General features: G+C 38.5%; 1 protein-coding gene across 1 annotated transcript in view; it reads right to left on the bottom strand.

The window, feature by feature from the left end:
• Positions 1 to 2,694: 2,694 nt before the first annotated feature.
• LYST (lysosomal trafficking regulator) overlaps positions 2,695 to 21,711 on the bottom strand; it is a 195,446-nt gene continuing 176,429 nt past the window's right edge. The window contains exons 48-53 of the mRNA XM_070492422.1: positions 18,112 to 18,210; positions 11,298 to 11,437; positions 10,932 to 11,029; positions 6,195 to 6,351; positions 5,723 to 5,794; positions 2,695 to 5,019 (exon numbers count right to left, since the gene is read on the bottom strand). Of these exons, the coding sequence (XP_070348523.1) occupies positions 4,881 to 5,019; positions 5,723 to 5,794; positions 6,195 to 6,351; positions 10,932 to 11,029; positions 11,298 to 11,437; positions 18,112 to 18,210 (705 nt within the window). The 3' untranslated portion in view covers positions 2,695 to 4,880. The remainder of the gene's footprint in view (positions 5,020 to 5,722; positions 5,795 to 6,194; positions 6,352 to 10,931; positions 11,030 to 11,297; positions 11,438 to 18,111; positions 18,211 to 21,711) is intronic.

Genomic DNA, 21,711 nt, shown 5'->3' with positions numbered 1-21,711 from the left:
TATATTTTCTTTCTCTTTGTTGAAATTCTCACTTTGCTCATGAATTGTTCTCCTGACCTCAGTGAGCATCTTTATGACTGCTATTTTGAACCCTATATCAGGTAAATCACTTATCTCTGTTTCATTAAGGTATTTTTCTGAAATTTTATCGTTCTTTCATTGGGAACATATTCCTTTGTTTATTCATTTTCCTTGACTCCTAGTGTTGGTTTCTATGCATTAGATAAAGCAGCCACCTCTCCCAGTCTTGAGGGAGCGGTCTTGTGCAGGAGATGAAACTTACTGTTCAACCCTGCCCTAGTTTCCGATTGTCTCTCAAGTCTTTGTGACTGTCCAAGCAGCCGGCTTTGTTCTTAGTGGCTCTCAGTAGCTGAGGGTGTGCCAAGACCTATCAGTGTTCCAAAGAGGAGGATCTCAGTCAGCATCCAGATTCAGGTTGATTGGAAGCTAGACCCTCAGGCAGCAGCTTTTAATGCAAATATACTTCTTTCAGGGGAGGACTGGGAGATGGGTATTTCTGTCTGCACCCTCTGCACTGAGTCCTGGGGTTATAGCCAGTTAAGAACTGTTTCTTTGTTTGCTACCATCCCTTTGATCTCATGAACACAAGCCCTACTGGCTACCAGAGCCAGGTTACCAAGGGCCGTGTCCTCTGGTTGGCAGGCACAAAGCCAGGATGCCAGACACGTGCACAAGCTCCTTTCTTGGAGGCACTGGTGACCTGGGGCAGGGTAGAGGGAGGGCACAAAGATGGCACCCACTGGCCTCCCTGGTCTCTGGAGAGGATTGCAGTCAGCCCCTAGATGTGTGTTTAATTAGAAGCCTGCCCCTCAGGCTGTGGCTATGAAGATAACCCAATAGGCCTCTTTCATGGAAAGACTGGGAGTTTCTGTCTGCTGCCTCTGTGCTATGCCCTGGAAGGGCAGCTGGTTAAGAACTGTTTCTGTTTATTACAGTCCTGTGGGACCTGTGAATATTAAGTCCCACTGGCCCCCAGAGCCAGGTGATCAGGGAGCATCTCCTGGGTGGCAGCTGCAAAAGCTGGGGCCCCAGACATGTGCACAGGCTCCTTTCTGGGAGATACTAGCAACCTGGAGCAAGGCAGAAGGAGAGTGCAAAGGTGGCAGCTGCTGGCCTCTACTGTCTTTGGAGAGTAATTCAGTGGCCTCTAGATGTGTGTTAAGTTAAATGCCTGCCCCTCAGGTTGAAGCTTTTAAGATAAGCAAGAGGTCTCTCCTATAGAAAGTCTGGCCTGCCTCTGCACTGTGCCCTTGTGGGTAGCCAGGGTTAGTCATGGTCCACGAGAGCCCTTTAAGAATTTTCTCAGTTCACTAAGCCTTATGGGTCTGGGGGATGCAAGCCCCACTGGCTAGATTGGGTGCAGGTTGTAAAAGTTGGGGTGCCAGATGTGGGGTTCAAGCCTCAGCAAGAAGCTGGAGTTGTGAGTTCCCTCCTGATTGTGGGTTGCCAGCCAGGGGTGGGGTCTATGGCGAGATTATCTCAGTCTCTCCTACCCATTTCGATGTGGGTTTTTTTCATTCACCTGAGCTGTAGGAGTCACTCAGCTAGATTTTGGATTTCTTCAGTGTGTCCATGGGAGGAGGTGAGCTCAGGATCTTCCTATGTCGCCATCTTGCACCAGAATGGAACAACTTGCAGCTCTCCTTTGATTCAAAACTTTAACAAGCCATCCAAAATAGCAAGACACAGATCACCAGGTGTGAGCTCTGCAGAGCTGGAAAGTTTTCCCTCCTCTCCCCTCCCCTCCCCCGTCACCTAGCACTGGGCTTGCCCAGAATCGGCATTCAATGAACGCTGTTGAAAGGAAGAGTCAATCTGAGATTTGCAGGGGACATTTAGTTTGGCAGGCTTACACTAACAGAGGCTGCTCCTGAGTTCTTTTGGGGACAGACACCTAGGAACAGGTATGCTCTAGTCTTGAGAACCCTTAAAATATCACAGATATAAAGCAGAAAAAAAGGAATATTTCTGGGTTCTTGGACTGCTGTTTGTTGAATTCACCCACCATTTTGCAACAGCCACCAGAGAAGCCGAGGTGTATACAGGAGGCTCTTTCCTTCCCTGGGCCTTTGTTCATTGACGTTCCTGCCTCAGGCCTTTGTGAATGTATTGTCTGGAACACATCTGCTCCCATCTTCACCTGTCAAATTTCTATTCATCCACTAGGTTTCAACAAAGATTTCACTTTCTCAAGAGGCTTTCCTACACTCCTTGATCTAAATCGAATTCTTCCTGTTATATTCTCAGAGGACCCTGTACTCTACCTTCACAGCACTCGCCACATTTTCTAACTGCCCACATTGCCTGTTCCTGATAGCATGTTTCTCCACCAGCCTGCAACCTCCAGGAGCGCAGGGAACAACGTGTCCTCAGCACTTAATGGAGCGCCGGGTGCACAGCAGGGGCTCAATATAGATCTGCTCTTGGGGGAGGGGCAGATGATCTTTTCTTTAAAATGAGTGGTTTGCTCCCAACTAGGACTGCTGTCTAAACTCCACGTAAGGGTGGTAAGTTTCTCACAAAGACCACAATTAAGCAATGAAAGGTATCCTTTTCTAGGGATATAAATTTATAGGGGAGCTACAGAGAGAACCTATGTGGGTTACAAAAAAGGAAGCCACCAATCTGAGGTCTGGTCATAATATTTAAATTGTATAAAGAACAGCCTTTAAATCTGTTTTTATGAAATTTATTCCCAGTTTGAAGTGGCAGTGTATACAAAGATAAGAGAGCTTGTGATAATTTACAGAAATGTTTGCTACAACATGCACATTATGAAGTGTTTCAAACATATACATATTATGTTTCATGCTCAATAAATAATCCCCCCAAATTAATTTTTATTTTTACATAAAAATATAATATTGCACTCTTAACAAGACCAGTTATTTTGCATATTTTCTCCTTAGATAAATGATGAAATTCAGCCTTAAAAAAAAAAAGGACTGAGTAGCAACCCTATTTTAATAGGGGATTAATTGAAAGTCCTCAGTAGAAAAATGAAAGCTAGACAATAGCTGCATTTTTTTTTAAACAAAGCAAATCACTTCAACGTGAATAGGAATAATCTTACCTCTGCACCTATCTGGACTTCAGAGTTAATACCTGGTCTGTGTAGACCAGGATCAAAGTGCAGCCTGTGACGTGTTCTACGGTTGCTATGGAAGCGGTTTACAGTTGCGAGCAGACGTGGCCACTGCTTCCTCTTGCACTTATCCTGACAGCAGAGACTTCAGAATTGCATTTTATACAGTTTTTAAGCAGAATGGTTTAGAAAGTCTGGAAGTTACAAAAGTAGTTCTGTAAACACCATATGAATTAAATTTCCATAACAAACACACGAATTATTCTTAGGCAGGAACACATATTTTCACCCCACAGTAACATATTACTAAGCTTATTTTACAGTGTCTTCAAAGCCAATAAAGCAGCACCCCAAGGACAAATGTAGCCACACTATCACGGTAGAGATAGACCATTCCAAGACTGTTAGGAACTCTGTTTTTATGGCGTGTAAGTTTGCTGTGGCATACACTTAGATTTTTATGTTGTTCCTAGAATTCTCAGGTAGTATAAGTGAGCAGAAACAGTGGAAACTGTTTCCTGAAAGAATTATTCTGCCTCTTGTTTAAAACAAAGTAAGCTGTCTCCTCTTCTTTGTAACTCTGTGTTGGGGAAGAAAACTCGTCTTCAACATTAGACACAGTGCCTCATCTAGACTGTATTATTAATATCTGTGCAAACTTTCTGCATAATGGAGGATTTCTATTGCAAACAGTTAAGTATTCAATGCTCTGTAAATGGCAGATATTGAAAGAATTATCATTGTGTTTAAATCTTAGTGACTCAACTAAGCTATTCATTATCTAGTGTTATGGATTTTAAGTGGAATTTTGATGAAGAAACAGAATGTGTCTGAAATCAAAGATACCTGTGTTGTTGTGGCTCTCAAAAAGTTCTGGTTCTACTCTGAGCTAAGAAGGCAACTGGCAAAAACTGCCTAACATTGAGATTCTTTAGTTTTAATACTCATAGTCTCCGTGAAATGTCTGCTGCAGAGGCACCGACCGAATAATTCACTTCACTTCTCAAAGAAAGCAACTGTCAGGTACTGAATTCTTTATCCTTTTCTTTCCTTTTTTGGGGGCAGGGGGCGGTTATCTCAGCATAAAACCTTTTTTTTTTTTTTTAAATAATTGGCACCTGAGCTAACAACTGTTGCCAATCTTTTTTTTTTCTGCTTTTTCTCCCCAAAGCCCTCCAGTACATAGTTGTATATTTTAGTTCTGGGTCCTTCTAGTTGTAGCATGTGGGATGCCACCTCAGCATGGCCTGATGAGGGGTGCCATGTCCGCGCCCAGGATCCGAACCAGTGAAACCCTGGGCCGCCGCAGCGGAGCGCAAGAAGTTAACCGCTTGGCCATGGGGCCGGCCCCAAAACTTTTTAAATATAATTCTTCAGAGTATTTTATATAAACAATTAGCTGACCAGTTTAAGCCAATTCTACTGGCTCTTTTGAAATAAGAGAGAAAGGAAAAAGGAGAGACCCTAATCTTTTCTTTAGAACACCCTTGTGGGAAAACCTTTAAGAATACGATTTTAATTTACCATGCAAGACTTAAGTCTTGTTGGTTAGTGCACACTGGCAGGGCCCTCCAGATTATCACTAAATTAGAACAAAACTTTCCTCCAGGACCTTGTGAGCCTGCAGCATTTTGTGCAGAGGAATAGATTCTAGCATTATTTGGATGGTTTGTTTGGCCATCCATTTTTTCAGGTTTAACCTCCTAAATCTTGTGAAGTCAAACAATCTAGCGTGGAGTTAAAGTGCTTTGGAGAAAGCGAACTTCTTTCTCGTTCATCCAGCTGCATAGCTGCTAAGGAAGGAGTAGAACATTGGCTGTTTCAAGCGCTGCTGGTCCTTCCGACACCAGGCAATGACGGTCCCATCACTGTTTGCTGTGTACAAATGGTGGCCATCACAGGAAAATGTAAGGCTGCAAAAAAAAAATCCCATTTGTATATTATCTCTTAAAGTTGTATTAGCATATTGGTGATCATATAGAAATTACAGTAAAGAAGTTAAGACGTCTTTACTGGAGCAGAGAGACGAACGAAATGACTGCCTACAACTCACTGGTTGCAACTGTAATTTTAATATAGTTTAACTGCCCTGCTGACAAGTTTGAGATATTTCATTTCCCTGAAAGAGGAAAGGGTAAAAATGTAACATTAATAAATAATTAACTTAGCTTCATTAAACTTTAAAGTTAGTATATTGAATATAAATTTATTTTAGAAAAGTAAAATTTAAATCACTTACTTCCAATTGAGTTTTTAACCTCGGATTTGTTAACAGAGCAAAGCACACTACTAGAGCTATCAATCACCATTATGCTATTTTCCATAAGGAAGGAAAAAAACACAGCTTCTATAATTCAAGAGGCCCTCCCTGGGCACTGTCCCAGCCTCCCTTCTGTTGACCCTGAGCTCCTGACTCAAATTTTAAGCTCCATAAAGATAAGGACTGTGCCTCCTCTTCCACTGGGTCCAGGACAGCCTGGTGTTTGATTACAACTGTTCATCGGCTGTTTATAGTGACTCTCATCACATATTTCTTTAGGTCTGTGTGCTTTAATATCTCTAACAAAAATACAGCCACAAAGTCTAGTATGAAAAATGTGGGGGGAGGGAGTTTACCTTACAATAGGCTTATTTGATTTAGGAAATGTAATTTCCCGCACAGGCTTTAGGTCCCACGTACTCCATAGCCTAGAGGGGGAAAAAGACATCATCTAATTACGCAAACTAAAATTTCCTTCACTAAAAAGCCTACATATTTGTTATGAATCATCTGGAAGGAAACACAATAAACGATCAACAGTAGTTACTTCTGGAAAGTTTGCAGGGGGTGGGTGTGGGGACAAGAAAACTTAATTCTGTATATTTTCATATTGTTAATCTTTTATAGTTAACAAACAACATAAAATTTCAAAGCTGCACTAAAGCTATCTTCATTATTTAGAAATAAAACCGGAATAAGTGAAGAACATATACCTGAAGGTGATTTTAAATCTCTTAAATATTAACATACCTAGATATTAAAAATTAATTTTTGAAACTACTGGTCTTCCTGAACAAAGCAGACAATGAGAATCTAAACTCCTCTTACCTTACAACTCCATTCTCTAATCCCCCAGCAATCACGTTGATAGATACGCCCTCGGGCTGGTTAGAGAAAGCGACAGAACAAATGATCTCTCTGCAGTGGACGTGTCCCACGAGGTCCCCGTTCACTGTCCAGAGTCTGAGGTCACTGCCTCCACCAGCTAAAACACCAAAATCACCCCGCAGGTCAGCAGAGAGTGGGAGTCTCAGAGCACCCCCCCCGCCAGTGGGCCCCAGAGGGTATCGCTAGGGCCAAACTCATCCGTTTTAGTGATGAGGATAATGTGCAACTCATGACTGAAGGCTGTCTCATTGGAATTACTACATTATAAGTCATACAGAGCTTTGCATATTTATCTAGAGACAGTGACCAGTGGGGGGAAAAACTATACTGTAGAGCAACAAGGTAAATCAATCACAAATTGTTGTGTTAATCATAATATTTCAGCATATGAACTACCAAATCTGAATTTGAAAGTACCTAGAAATCTAAACAATCTCCAAAAAGAGAAGAAAATATTCTGTGAAACCAACTATAAGAAGTGACTTATGTGACTTCTGAAGAAAAAAAAAGTTACTGTAAAAGTTAACTGAGATAAAAACTAATCCTTAAAAAAAAATCAAATTCTTCAGACTGTCTAAGATTGAATCTTAGACAGTCATTGTCTTATTAAACTAATTTTTTCTTTCCAAAGACCATGAGTAACCAAACTGCTTCTAGTTTTCCAGGGAGTAGAGGAGGCAATAAGTGCTTGCCATCCTCTATAAAATGGGGCTGCTGATTTGGGGCCTCAGGATGATGCGTCCAGCCTTCTTTGGAGAAATATTCTCATGCTGATAAAGAGAGAGGTGTAGAGGCATGATTAAATTTTGATGGCATAGTGTTACTAACTTAATTTTATCTCACCATTAGGACTAACGTAAAAGTAGAAAATTTCCCTCCTTTATTAAGGCAATGAAAATATTTCATATTTTATAGCAAAGAAACAAATATTGGAAATGCTTCTTTATTTAAAGATAGGCTAAAGACCTTCAAATATCACAAACCAAAGTGCCCAGTGTGTTGCAGCATTATTTACAATAGCCAAAAGGTGGAAACAATCCAAATATCCATCAACAGATGAATGGATAAACAAAATGTAGTATGTCTATACAATGGAATATTATTCAGCCATCAAAAGTAATAAAGTTCTGACATATGCTACAACATGGATGAACCTTGAAAATTATGCTAAGTGAAATAAGCCAGACACAAAAGGACAAATATTGTATGATTTCACTTATAGGAGGTACCTAGAATAGGCAAATTCATAGAGACAGAAAGTAGAACAGAGGTTACCAGGAGTTGTGGGGGAGGGAAGAATGGGGAGTTACGGTTACAGAGTTTTTGTTTGGAGTGAGGAAAAAGTTTTTGAAATAGATGGTGGTGATGGTTGCACAACACTGTGAATGTAATAATGCCACTGAATTGTATACTTTAAAATGGTTTAAATGGCAACTTTTATGTTAAATATATTTTAACTCACACACACAGATTAAAAAATGCTCAGTGTTCTACTAAGACTTCCCATTGCAGAACATTGATTAGGAGAGACAATCTAAATAAAGCATCAAGATGTAGAGGACTCAATATGCTAAAGAAATGTAATTGTAGAAGATAAACATCTTTTCCATGAGTAGTCTACATTTCACTCTTGAATTTACTATCTGATAAGATTTAAAAAATATATAAACTAACCAGATGTGTACCAGTAAAGTTAGAAGGCTTAGTAAAGTCATTGGATAGATATCCATAAAAGATGTTGATGTAGGGGTTGGTCACTGTAATCCATAGCTACTGCATGGCTTAGTCCTTCAAAGCAAAAAATCTAAATGTGGTCCTGGACTCTCTGAAGTATGGTATGGAACTTAATAGGCAAAAAATTACCCTAGCAGATCACCTGGCAACTTGGGCTACCGCAAAACCAAGTAACTACTCATCTGCCTGAGATTGTAAATATCAAAAAAAAAAAAAAAAAAAAATCAAGGCCCTTACCCAATATCAAGTTACTAAACTGATATCATGTATAATTTAGCACATCAACTAAAAGTCAGAAAGCTACGCATTCCTGAAAAAAACTCTATTCTTCCCATACATCTTCACCAAAATTAAAATAAATTGGAGGACCACCCCCTCTCTTGAATCTTAGAATATTATATTAATTTTATAATGCCACAGGCAACACATGACCAGGTTATGAACCCTAGTTAAAAGGCATACATTTTGATCCAGTGGCAGAATGATTTAAAAAAATAAAGAAATCATCAATTATAATATTTATATAGTTTAATAAACTTCACATCTTATCACTATAAAAACCACATTCCATAATAAATGCTAGGAATTAGGATCAGGAGGAATGAGCTTGCCAGTGTAACTTCAGTCCCAATGCAGAAATTTCTGAGATTACCTAAATACACACACACACACATATAACATATATACACATTTATTTTTTTAATTTTTAATTTTGATTTCAAAGTTACTTGGACAGTACTCACTAAAGGGTCAAGACTGTGGGTAGGATAAATTTGATACCTTTCTTCCCTTCTTGGACTATAAAAATAGGAGGATGAACTCTAGTCTGAGTCATAGAACATAAATTTGGCCTCTCTTTTAAAAAATCATTATTTTTATTATGTTCTCTATCTACTAAATGCTCTTTATGACTTCCCTTATACGTGTATCAAGAGGCCTTAAAAAAGTTGAGAACTTTTTGTTCAAATTGGAAATAAAAGTTCTGGCCATCACTCTATTGCATTGTGTGCTGCCTAGAGACACCTGAATACCCTACTAGTAAGTTGGTAATTGCAGCAAAAGTAATTTTGTTTCTTGTTCCCATGTGACTAGCTAATATAATATCACAGATATAAATCACCACTGGCAGGAGGAAAGTAATTAACTTTACAAAATTCAGCTCCCTCAGCATCAGTCCTAACTTCAAATGTTGCCAAAACAAGAAAGTAGAGAATTCTCTATAAATAACCATTCTGTTATTCCCCTAGATCCCTCTTGATATGACACACTAAAAGCTGCTAATGTACACATTAAGGAAGAATAATCAGCAAAGTCATCAATCATTTGCCCACAATTGTACAGATTACCAAAGTCAACCGTTTGAGATCCCCTTAGTTATGATGATTAGGAAATAAAACGTTTTCATGATGTTACTTTATGACTGGGGGCTAAGATTGGCAAACATTTCACCTCTGAAATATTTAAGCATGACTGAAGACATTACTTTTCGTGAATAAAAGATTGAATGCATGTTTTGTAAAAACAACAATAAAACTCCAAGAGATATCTGTGATATAACAAAATAAATATTTGGTCTTTCTTCCAGGTTCCTGGCATAAAGCTACTAAAACTCTTGTAATTTTACTGCCTTAGGATACTAATGAGATGACTCCCGCTGGGGGAGGCCCTAGACAGCTTCCGGATGGGAAACAGTCACCAGAAAAACCAACCATGTGATCAGAGGGTTAGAACTTAGAACATCTTCCCACCTCCTGGGAGGAGCTGGAGATGGAGCTCAGTTACCCCTGGCCAATGATTTAATCAACCACGCCTACAGAGCAAAACCTCAGAGAAACCCCTAGACAACAGGGTTAGGAGAGTTTCTGAGTTGGTGAACACAGTCACGAGCCAGGAGGGTGGTGTACTCTCACTCCACAGGGAAAGACCCCCAATCTCACCAGAGGTCCCTCTTCACCTGGCTGCTCATTTCTATTGTTTATAATAAACTACAGTAATAAGTATAGTGTTTTACTAAGTTCTGTGAGTCATTCTAGAGGATTACTGAACCTGGTGGGGAGTGTTGGGAATTCCCAAACTTGCTAATTTCAAGTCGTTAGCGTCAGGATCGAATTGCATTGTTGGACGCCCATTGGTGTTAGAGAATTGGAGAACTGTCTGGTATTTGGAAAGATACCACATATTTGGTGTCAGAAAAAAACGAACAATATCAGAAATGCAAGCCAAGGATAGAGGAGCACCCACTGTACATGTGTTGAAGATATTTTATACTGAGTGGACAGAAAGAAACAGTCTTCAAAGGATCCTTTCAATTTTAAGATCCTTAAGAATAGAAATGCAGACAGAAAATTCATGAACTTTTCATCTGTTTTTTCCTGCTTGATGCATCAAGTTTTTATATATGTATACATGAAAAAATAAAAACCAAAAACAAGACCTTTAATTAGGAGATATATCTTTGTCATGTAAATTTTAAGGCAAATTATACCTCTATTTCTTAACTATACTATTGTTGTCTCTCAGGAACTAGAAGACATATATTCAAAGTTGATCACCTGCTGATGTTTTTCATTTAGTCAGGAGGAAGGTAGCAAAGTTAGTAGTTAAAAAGCAACACCAAAAAAGGACAGAAGAACAAAAACCAAGAAAAGTCAGAAAATTATGTAACAATAATTTGCTTAACTTACATGTGTTCAAATGCAATATTACATATATCAGAAAAAAGTTAAATTATGACAACGAACTTTTGCATAAATTGATGCCTAAATTGATGAATTCAATCTTGGACCTTACTGTATTTCAATATGCATACATGCCATTACCAGAGTTCTTTAGCCTGGCAGGGACCTGAGAGCTGTAACCTAACAGTTTAACCTATGATGTAACCAGCTGGCCGATGCACTCTTAGCGCCTCCACCCTGTGCTGTGGTTTTGGGGCTAGCTCACCTGAATCACACACAGTGGCAATGTCACCTGTAGTTTCACTGGCAGAGACAGCCGTGACAGGGCTTTTGTGTCCGGCCAGACTTTGTACATAGCACAACCTGAAACCAAAGACATGAATTTTCATATCATATTAAATATAATTATATTCTCTTATTTGTATAATTCTTTTCCTTAGTACATGTACTTCTTATCCATAAGGCATTCCTAACTGATCTTTGGATTTCAACAAGATTACAAAGGCAAAGTTCGTATTTCATGTTTAAAATTATTCTAAGGTAAGGATATTATTTTAGTGCATCTATTTCATACAGTAAGAACTGAAACATTAAAGACAGCTACGTTTGAGTTGGAGATCTTCTTCTGTACCTGTTTAGATCCCATATGATGCAAGTTCCATCTCTGCTCACACTTATCATTATACTGTATGGTTTGCAAACAAATAAGCTGGTTATCTCTTCTGTGTGCCCGTAGAGATGTATCTGAGACTCCATTTCTATCTCTGAAGGCTGAAATTAAAAGTAAAGTATAAGATAAAAACCATGACAAATGGAAAAACATTCCTTGCACATGGATTGGAAGAATAAACATAGTTAAAATGTCCATACTACCTAAAGCAATATACAGATTCAATGCTATCCCAATCAGAGTCCCAAGAACATTCTTCACAGAAATTGAACAAACAATCCTAAAATTCATATGGGGGAACAAAAGACCGCGAATTGCTAAAGCAATCCTGAGCAAGAAAAACAAAGCCGGCGGAATCACAATCCCCGATTTCAAAACATACTACAAAGCTACAGTGATCAAAACAGCATGGTACTGGTACAAAAACAGGTCCACAGATCAATGGAACAGAATTGAAAGCCCAGAGATAAAACCACACATCTATGGACAGCTAATCTTCGACAAAGGAGCAGAGGGCCTACAATGGAGAAAAGAAAGTCTCTTCAACAAATGGTGCTGGGAAAACTGGACAGCCACATGCAAAAGATTGAAAATTGACCATTCTTTTTCACCACACACCAAAATAAACTCAAAATGGATCAAAGACCTAAAGATTAGGCCTGAGACAATAAGTCTTTTGGAAGAGAATATAGGCAGTACACTCTTTGACATCAGTTTCAAAAGAATCTTTTCGGACACTGTAACTCCTCAGTTGAGGGAAACAATAGAAAGAATAAACAAATGGGACTTCATCAGACTAAAGAGCTTCTTCAAGGCAAGGGAAAACAGGATTGAAACAAAAAAACAGCTCACTAATTGGGAAAAAATATTTACAAGCCACTTATCCGACAAAGGGTTAATCTCCATAATATACAAAGAACTCACACTGCTTAACAACAAAAAAACAAACAACCCGATCAAAAAATGGGCAGAGGACATGAACAGACATTTCTCAAAAGAAGATATGAATATGGCCAATAGACACATGAAAAGATGTTCATCATCGCTAATCATCAGGGAAATGCAAATCAAAACTACACTAAGATATCACCTTACCCCCGTTAGATTGGCAAAAACATCCAAAACCAAGAACGACAAATGTTGGAGAGGTTGTGGAGAAAGAGGAACCCTCATACACTGTTGGTGGGAATGCAAACTGGTACAGCCACTATGGAAAACAGTATGGAGATTTCTCAAAAAGTTAAAAATAGAAATACCCTATGACCCAGCCATCCCATTACTGGGTATCTATCCTAAGAACCTGATATCAGATATCTCAAGAGTCCGTTGCACCCCTATGTTCATCGCAGCATTATTTACAATAGCCAAGACGTGGAACCAGCCTACATGCCCAGAAACTGATGATTGGATAAAGAAGATGTGGTATATATACACAATGGAATACTACTCAGCCATAAAAAAAGACGAAATTGGCCCATTCACAACAACGTGGATGGACCTCGAGGGCATTATGTTAAGCGAAATAAGTCAGTCAGAGAAAGACGAACTCTATATGACTCCACTCATAGGTGGAAATTAGTATATTGAGAAGGAGATCTGATCGGTGGTTACCAGGGAAAAGGGGGGGTGGGGGGAGGGTACGGAGGGGGAAGTGGTGTACTCACAACATGACTAACAAAAATGTACAACTGAAATCTCACAAGGTTGTAATCTATCATAACATTAATAAAAAAAAAAATGACAAATGGTATCCTAGTACTGTATCTCAAAAAGAAAAACTGAAGTGACTCAAACATTCTTCTCAAACATATCATTTTTCAATCCAATTCAGTTCAATTTTTTCTAGAGTAAAACTAATAAACCTTAAAAATTTTTTTAATTGCCCATAATTTCACCGGCTAATATGCTTTCCATTTTTGTCTATTCTTTTCCAGTCTTTGTCCGAATATACATGTATTTTTATAATTTTGATTATTGCCATACAAATTATTTTCTATTTATTTTATACATTCTTGCATAAGCATTTTCCATTTTTTACTTTGTCTTCAAAATTATTTTTAATGGTGTTATAATATTCTATATAGTTAATATACCATAATATACTTGAGTATGCTTTATTGATAAAATTTAAAATTGTTGCTGAATTTTTCAAAATTATAGATGCCATAATTAAATGTTTCATGTATAAAAGTTTTGTTCCTCCTCTGAATATTTCTTTAGAATACATTTCCAGAAATCTTACTAGTTGGTTATAAATATTACTAATTTTATAGTTCTTGACAGTGTACTTTTCAAAGGCTTTGCATCAATTCATGATGCCACCAATGGTGATGAATACTAATACCACCATTCCTTGTCAATAGTTATGGATTGATTTTCTAAATCACAGGTTGCAAACTGATGTTCCAAGGTCCACATTGACTCACAGATGCCAGATGTCCACACGGGGTTTGACTCTTGTTATCATTAGGCTAGCTGTTTATTGTCATAAAGTATTTCAATACTTGCACTTCAAAGAATATAGAAAAGTAGAAAGAATAAGCGTAATAAAAAGCTGTATAGTGACCACTCAAACTAATCTTAACATTTTATATGATCAGTTTATTTTTTAAATAAAGATACCATTAAACTTACATAGTTTGTGTGTTGTTCTACCTCCTATTTCCTCTCCCTTGTCAGAAGTTACTACTGTCCTCAATTGTATTTATGTTTCCCATGCATGTGGAACATATATTCTACTATATGTTACTATAACCGTGAACGACATACTGTATTGTTTCTCATGTTGATAAACTTTATGTATGTGGTGTTATTCTTTAGGTATCTTCTGCATCTTGCCTTTTTGCTCTCCATTGTTTTGAAACAATATTGATCTTTTGATTTCAACAGATCTGTGTTGATATCCTAGCTGCACGTCATCTGCTTTAAGTGCTATGTAGTTTAGTGTTTCGCCTACATATAAATACATATTTTACATTTAAAGAATCAAACAACTAGGCAACACCAGGCTCACATTCTTCCTTGGCACAAGTGGCTTGAGCTGTGTAGCAGTTGCTTCTGTTTAGCTAGGGCACGTGACCTTCAAGTGAACACAATCACAGCAACCAGATGGGCTTTTAGCAAGGGCAAGAGTCCTGGGTCTGGGCCTCTTCTGGCTCTCCTGACTGTGACCCTCCGCACAGGGCCAGGAGTCTGCAGGGCCAAGGAGATGTGCCCAGAACTCTTTCAGAGCATGCTTCAGGTCCCTAGGACAGAGGAATTCCCTGCCCTAAAAGGCCCAGCCCCTTCATTCTCTGCTTGAGCTCTGCAGCATTTTAGTTTGTGACTCACTTTTCATTCTAAATCTATGAACATTTCCCAGGTTTTAAATGGCAATCAAGGTTGCTTTAAATTGCATTTCTCTTATTATAACCAACTTTAGCTTTTTCACATATTCATTTTCTATCTGCAAATTTGTGTGCCTGGTTTTGTATACTTGTCATTACATTAAAAAGTTATTTGTAGAAATTCCTCTATTTGTGGAATAGAATGCAAGTATGACCTGGACCACCATAACAGTCTAGGGACACCTTACCCAAAGTCAAGTCTTGAGGATCCTGGACTAATCAGGGAATTCCAGCCCAAGCCATAATTCTATGCAAGAGTTGGTCCCATCAGCCTCATCCTCACTCCTAGGATATAGCCCTTTAGGGACCAGCATTTTGGAGAAGGGCTTCCTTGGGACTCCCCAGCTTGTTCTGTCCTTGGGCACTGTTTTCCATTCCTCTCACAAGAGGCTGTCCAAGGACAGGGTCAATATTCCAGGATTGACAAATGTTCTCCAGGCTAAAGCCCCTTTCCTGCTTATTCACCTCTCTGGCTCGGGAGTTCACACATGTATATTTATATATGTTTATACACATACATATGTATATGCACATATGTGTGTGTGTGTGTATTTTTTTTCTCCACGACCATGAATAATATTTATGGGGTAAACACAATACAGGGCCCCTACAGGAGCTGCTGATAACTGGATAGACTTTGCACTTTAACGACTACAAGAGTGAGCGTTACTAGTGATTCCCTGATGGATCAGAAAGTAATTTGCATGGGTAGAGCAGGAATCTTGTGCTGGCCTACTTCTTTTAAAAATTGCTCTTGAATGACATAATATTACCTTGGATAAACTGCATATATAATCTCCTACCACTACAATTTAGAGAACAGAAATACAGCTGTTTACGTAAATGAAGATGATGTGGCCACACTATTTAATTAGTGAAAAAAATAACTCGAGCAACTATTTTAAAATCACCTAACACTTTTATAAGATAAAAGATAAAATATATAAAAGATATATATTCTTCTCTAATATATAAGTGACTTATGGAAGGTATTTCATAAGACCCCTTGAAAATATTTTCCAACAATTATTTTGGTCGTATTCTATCCGGCACCTGGGGAGCCTGTTTTTCGTCTGTGTTAAAGCCAACATAAATGAGAACATAAATATTTGTAGAACCCTGGCCTTTAGTGAGTTGGGAGAACAAAAACTAGTGAATATGAGGTGCCTCCTGCTAACCTCAGGCACAGGGTCACAGCTGCAGCTCTAGTGACGCCAAAATGGTGAGACAGTCCCTGAGAGAAGGCAACCACAGCAACATCTACAAAAACCCAAGTAACCTCTCCTCAAATAAAACAATGATAAAACCACACGGCTACGATGCATTTCTGGACATGGTTTAAATAGTAACTGTTAATCTCAAGACCTGATTACCTAATACTATTAATACTTAGGAGAAAACGAAAACCTTTATAAATAAGCTGAAAAATCTACTTTCAGGCAAATACATAACAGAGGGAAAGTAAGAAAAATAAGACTTCACAAGCCTACAATAACTCAAAACTAAAAAGCATGTCTTGCTATATTCAAATTATAATAGCTATACTTTTTATCTGCTATATTCAAAGCTATGCTGTGCACAATTACTAACAACTTATTTTTTTTAACCTATACTACACATTGTGTTAGTGTAGGATTAAAAATTAAAATTATACGGAGAATGGAAGTAAGGAAAACTAAGAACAAGGCTGTTCAAAATGTTGGGAAAAGCAAGAGGAAATAAAAAACAAAAGATGAAGGTAGTTTTTAAATAAGTGTCTATGGTATGGTGCAAAATTCCCTGAGTACACGAGCAGACAACTGCTCTAGCAGCAGTGACTAGAATATATTTGTAGGAAAAAGGAAACAAAAGGGTGAGCTCAGAAGATGAAAGGCGATAGTAGCAATAAATATTAGAGATGTTATAAAATTAACATCCATTTTAGGTCTTTGAGGGTAAAAATGAGACATTCCAAAAGTTAGGACTCTCCTCTGCTCAGACTCTTTAGCCCTCTTTTTACAACGGCATATGAGAAGCTCACCTCAATCCGCTCTTCCTGGCCTGTTCTCCCCACTCCTCCCCAGCAGGCTACACTCTAAACTACATACAAAAGTATTCACCATGCCCCAAATTACCAAGCCTTTTATCCCATACTGTTAGTTTCCTTTCCTGAAATACTCTTTCCTCTTTTCTCCACTTAGCTCAAATGATCCTTTAAGATCCAGCTCACGTGTAACTTTCCAGGCTCTCTGACATCCGGTTGGTTCCTCTTCTGTGCTCTTCTAACCCGTGTGTCCGTCTGTCTTAGAGTGCACACCTCACTGTCCTGCAACAACCGGGATGTGCCTGTCTCCTGCTAAGGAGCCCTCCACCACAGCCTGCCTGCCTGCAGCGGCCTTCTAACTGGTATCCCGCCACCAGTCTCATTCCCTTCTAAGTGTTTCTCCTGGCAGGCTCTACAGCGGTTGTCTCAAAATGCTGACTGAATCATATTCTGGATCATATTACTCTGCTTAAAACATTTTAATGGCTCCATAGGCTAAGAGATAGAAACAATATTATGGTCACATTTCTACCTTGAGGATCATGGCAAAGAACCTTAACAAGGGCTTAAACTGGAATAAACTTGGACAGAAAAGTAAGAGGAACCTAGCATCATTCTATACTAAGAATACGGGTTTTACCCAGTAAAACGTATTTAACAATATAATGGAGAAAACTGTGATAGAAAAAAGAACACAGAGAAAGTTCTAGATTAGAATGATAATTACTGAGTTATCACCCTAAACTTGCCACTTATCCTTAATGGCATCACAGACAGTTGATTCAAGAAGGGAGCAACAGTGAATTAAAAGAAGTATTGCACAAGGTTCTTCTTTTCTTCACTAGACTGTTTTACAATTTAATTCTCAAATTCTAGAGATTCAGTAAGTGGCTAAAAAAAAATTTCTTCCAGTAAGTGGTAGAAATCGACAGGCTACTTGGATTTTGCTATCATTTAATTTACCCAGAGAATACAGGAATGTTGGACATGAGGGGTTCTAAGCTTCCAAATTTTATAGAATCTTGTGGTATACTCTTAAGCTGACATTGAGAATACAGCAAGCAAACATCAAAATGTTATGACAAAGCATAAATACAAAACAGATGATAACTCAAAATACTATCTGTCTCTGACACCAAAAAATAAGACCTTCACAATTATTTTCAGAATTTTTTGTGATTCTAATAAACCTAAAACTAAAGAGTTAGATATGTGACCTTTCACATTTTAAGAGCTTATGTGAAGAAAAGATTAAAGTACAAAAATTTTAAGTTAATCTTATACAAAGTGAATTATACTTCATCAAGCTTATATTGGCCTCACTGACATGAAAATCCCAAACAACCACAGAACGAGCGGGACCTACCGTGCTGCTCGTGAGTCTGTTTGCATAGGCTGTGATGACACCGCACTTGCTCCCGGTAAACAGCTGGCAACTGTCAGGTACCCACGCACAACTAGTCACCTTTGAGAAAGGACAAATCAAAGGTTATTATGTTTAAAAAGCATGAGAAATGCTTCTACTTTTCTGACAACTATTTAAAAAACATATCACAAAATTTGAGGTAAACATTTGACATGATTAGAATGGTGTAAGATGTAATAATAGGGTATTCTGTAACTTTAAGCCAGATGTCTAAAAGCTGTTTCCAAATTAAAATGTATTACAATGCATTGTCTCTGATTTTACATTTTTCTGTAGATATATACACACATGTGGCCATTGGTTTCTCAGAAATTTAAACAAAATGATCCATGATTGAGTAGATCCAAGGTGGAGTCTGTGTGTGTTTCACACATTTACCTGATTTTTACTTTTATTTCTTTTTCTGTCTTTTGTGGGGAAACAGGATACATACAAATAGAGGTACTGCTTCTAACAGTTCTAGAGATTGTTAAATAGGAGGAGGAGGAAAGATAAATGAGGAGAAAAAAATCTGGGATTATTCCTTTGGGATTATAAACCCTTCAGTTCTAAACATGGAGGCACTACTGAAGGTCAGCTCAACTCTGCTCGGCCTGACAAGTCTTCCTCTGGGCACTAGCTGACCCCAGGGCTATGTCCACAGCAGCTGTCCCCAACTGCTCTGCTCCCTTGCACCCCTTCTTCAGTCCCACCTCTCCCACAGTCAGTAAAACCCTCACACTTCACAAAGAGGATGGAGGTCATCAGCCACAGACCTCATCCTTTTCCCTCCTTTGTGCCTCAAACTGTCTCAGTGTCTTCTCATTTAGAGGAGAAAGGCTCTCTGTTTTTAAGGCCAGCCCCACTCCGCCTGCAATTTTCCTCAGAATCTTTGTCCTCTCTCTCTTAGAATTTCAGAGTGTCTTTTGCTAGCTTCTTCTCCTGGACCTACAAATGTGTTCAAGTATCTGCTACCTTAAAAAATGACCTTGGGGGCCGGCCCCATGGCCTAGTGGTTAAGTTTAGCACATTCTGCTTTGGCAGCCCAGGTTCGCAGGTTCAGATCCTGGGCGCAGACCTACACCATTCATCAGTCATGCTGTGGTGGCAACACGTAAAACAGAGGAAGACTGGCATAGATGTTAGCTCAGGGCTAATCTTCTTCAAGCGAAAAAAAAAAAAGACTTTCTATGATCTGGCTCTTAACTCTCAATATATCATCAGAGTCCAATGGATTATTTTATTTTATTTTATTTTAATTTAATTTAATTTAATTTTAGTTGTTGTTGTTGAGGAAGATTTGCCCCGAGCTAACATCTGTTGCCAATCTTCCTCTCTTTTCCCTAGAGGAAGATTCACTGTGAACTAACACCTGTGCCAATCTTCCTCTATTTTGTATTTGGGTTGCGACCACAGCATGGCTGCCAAATAGTATAGATCCACGCCTGGGAGCCGAACCCAGGCTGCCAAAGTGGAGCATGTCAAACTTAATCATTAGGCTGTGGGGCTGGCCCCTCCAATTTTATTTTTTGAGTTTCTTTCTTGAATAGTTCTATTTTTCTTTCCAGGAAGATTAGCCCTGAGCTAACATCCACTGCCAATCCTCCTCTTTTTGCTGCAGAAGACTGGCCCTGAGCTAACATCCATGCCCATCTTCCTCTACTTCACATGTGGGATGCCTGTCACAGCATGGCTTGATGAGTGGTGCATAGGTCTGCAGCCAGGATCTGAACTGATGAACCGTGGGTCGCTGAAGTGGAGTATGAGAACTTAACCACTATGCCATGGGGCCAGCCCGAGTTCTAACTATTTTTAAGGACTGATATTTCATGACTTTTATTTTTCATAGAGGTCTTCCAAAGAACAAGGCAAAAATGTACTTATTTTTTATACATAGAATAAAGCTCATTCTGTCTTGCAATTGCCATATGGGTCTACTGAACTATTTTATAAACCTAAGTTACATTACAGGATATTAATAATCTCATTTTTCCTCTATCTTGAAACACTTTGCTATTTCATCATTCTAGGAATTATTTTATCACTACTCATTAATTATTCCCAACTATGCTAAAATAAAACAAACAAAATAAGAAAGAATGATGATGAAACAAGAAGAATGATGGATCTCCTGGAAGGATAATGTAATATCTGAAATAAATTTTCTTTTGTTTTTTTTATTGTGTTGTCCAGAGAATACTGTCATCTTTCAAGAAAGTATAAAAGAAGACTAGAGACACCATTTCTGTACTCTGCTTTTAGCTTTCATTGAACACAGTTGGGAATTCAGAATTTTTCATCTTCTACTGATAATAGAAAATAGAAGAAAATTGACAGAGGAGTATGTTTCACAATTATGAGATCAATCAGAGGATGAAGACAAAGAGACAGCAGGACTCTAATCTCTAATGATGATGAAATTGATCATATATGTGAAATCTCAGAGTGTGAGTCTTCATATGATAATATCCTAGACGAATTTCTTCAAACTAAAGTACTGAGTGAACAACATATTTCTAAGGATGAAAATGAAATACGGTATTTTCATCCAGTCAGTCATTTGACTGGAGGTACATTATTACATTCTTTTAGCATTAGTATTTTGCTAAAAGAATCTGAACCATAGTGTTTTGCTAAAAGGGCTTATGAGAGTATTATTTCATCTTTAATGATGTTTGTGTGCCAAACTTACATGATAGGAATCATTTTGCAATGCTTAAGTTCTTGTTAAAATTTCTAATAAGGTTGTTTTCCACTGTCTCTTATTCTTCCTTTTGTTAGTTTACTGGTAAGCAGGTTAACAAAAGGCAATGACCCTTTTCTCAGGTATACAGGGTTAAGCAAACAAGTTATTGCTGTCCATTCTTTCACTGACAAAAATTCCCAAAAAGTAGCTTACTCCCTTTCTAAAGTGCTCAGGGAATGGGAATAAATGTTAGGGCACGTGAACACATCAATAGGCAGCAGGTGTCATATAGCTGGTGGAAGTCAGAAAATGGTAAAAGAACTTCCCATGGAAAGAAACTGAAAGAAATAAAGTTTAACACACAATCAGTGCTGGAAAAAGTTGTGGCAGTATTGTCTAAATATATGGTGTTTTATAGTTTACGAAGTACTTTCACAAACATTGGAAACATTTTTACAACAGCTCTAGGAGAAAGCAGTGGGAGTGCTATTACCCCAGTTTTAAAGAGGAGGAAAGAAACTCGTTTGGAAAAGTTATTTGTCAGAGGCTGCCTAGTAAATAACAAAGCCAGGACACTAACACAGACCACAGCGCTTCAGTTAGGCCCGATGCTCCTTCTACCACATCATGACGCCCAATCACCCAGTCCATTTAGGAAAAAGCAGTTATAGAAGATGGCACTCTGGTTATAGAAAATGACATCGTGACAAAAGGCAAGTGAACATTGAGAAGAAAGCACTGCTGATTCTGTTGAAACGCTGTGCCATTATCTCATGCTGAGGAGCAGGCTACAATACTGTCTCCACGAGACAGATACTGGGCAGAAGACAAATTCTGGGGGCAAAGTCAGAATAGCGGCAGTTAGGAAGTCTGTA

The sequence above is a fragment of the Equus asinus genome, chromosome 2 (assembly GCF_041296235.1).
Source record: "Equus asinus isolate D_3611 breed Donkey chromosome 2, EquAss-T2T_v2, whole genome shotgun sequence".
Classification (NCBI taxonomy): Eukaryota; Metazoa; Chordata; class Mammalia; order Perissodactyla; family Equidae; genus Equus; species Equus asinus.
The sequence above is the reverse complement of the archived record's forward strand: the minus strand, read 5'-3'. Positions and strand labels throughout refer to the sequence as shown.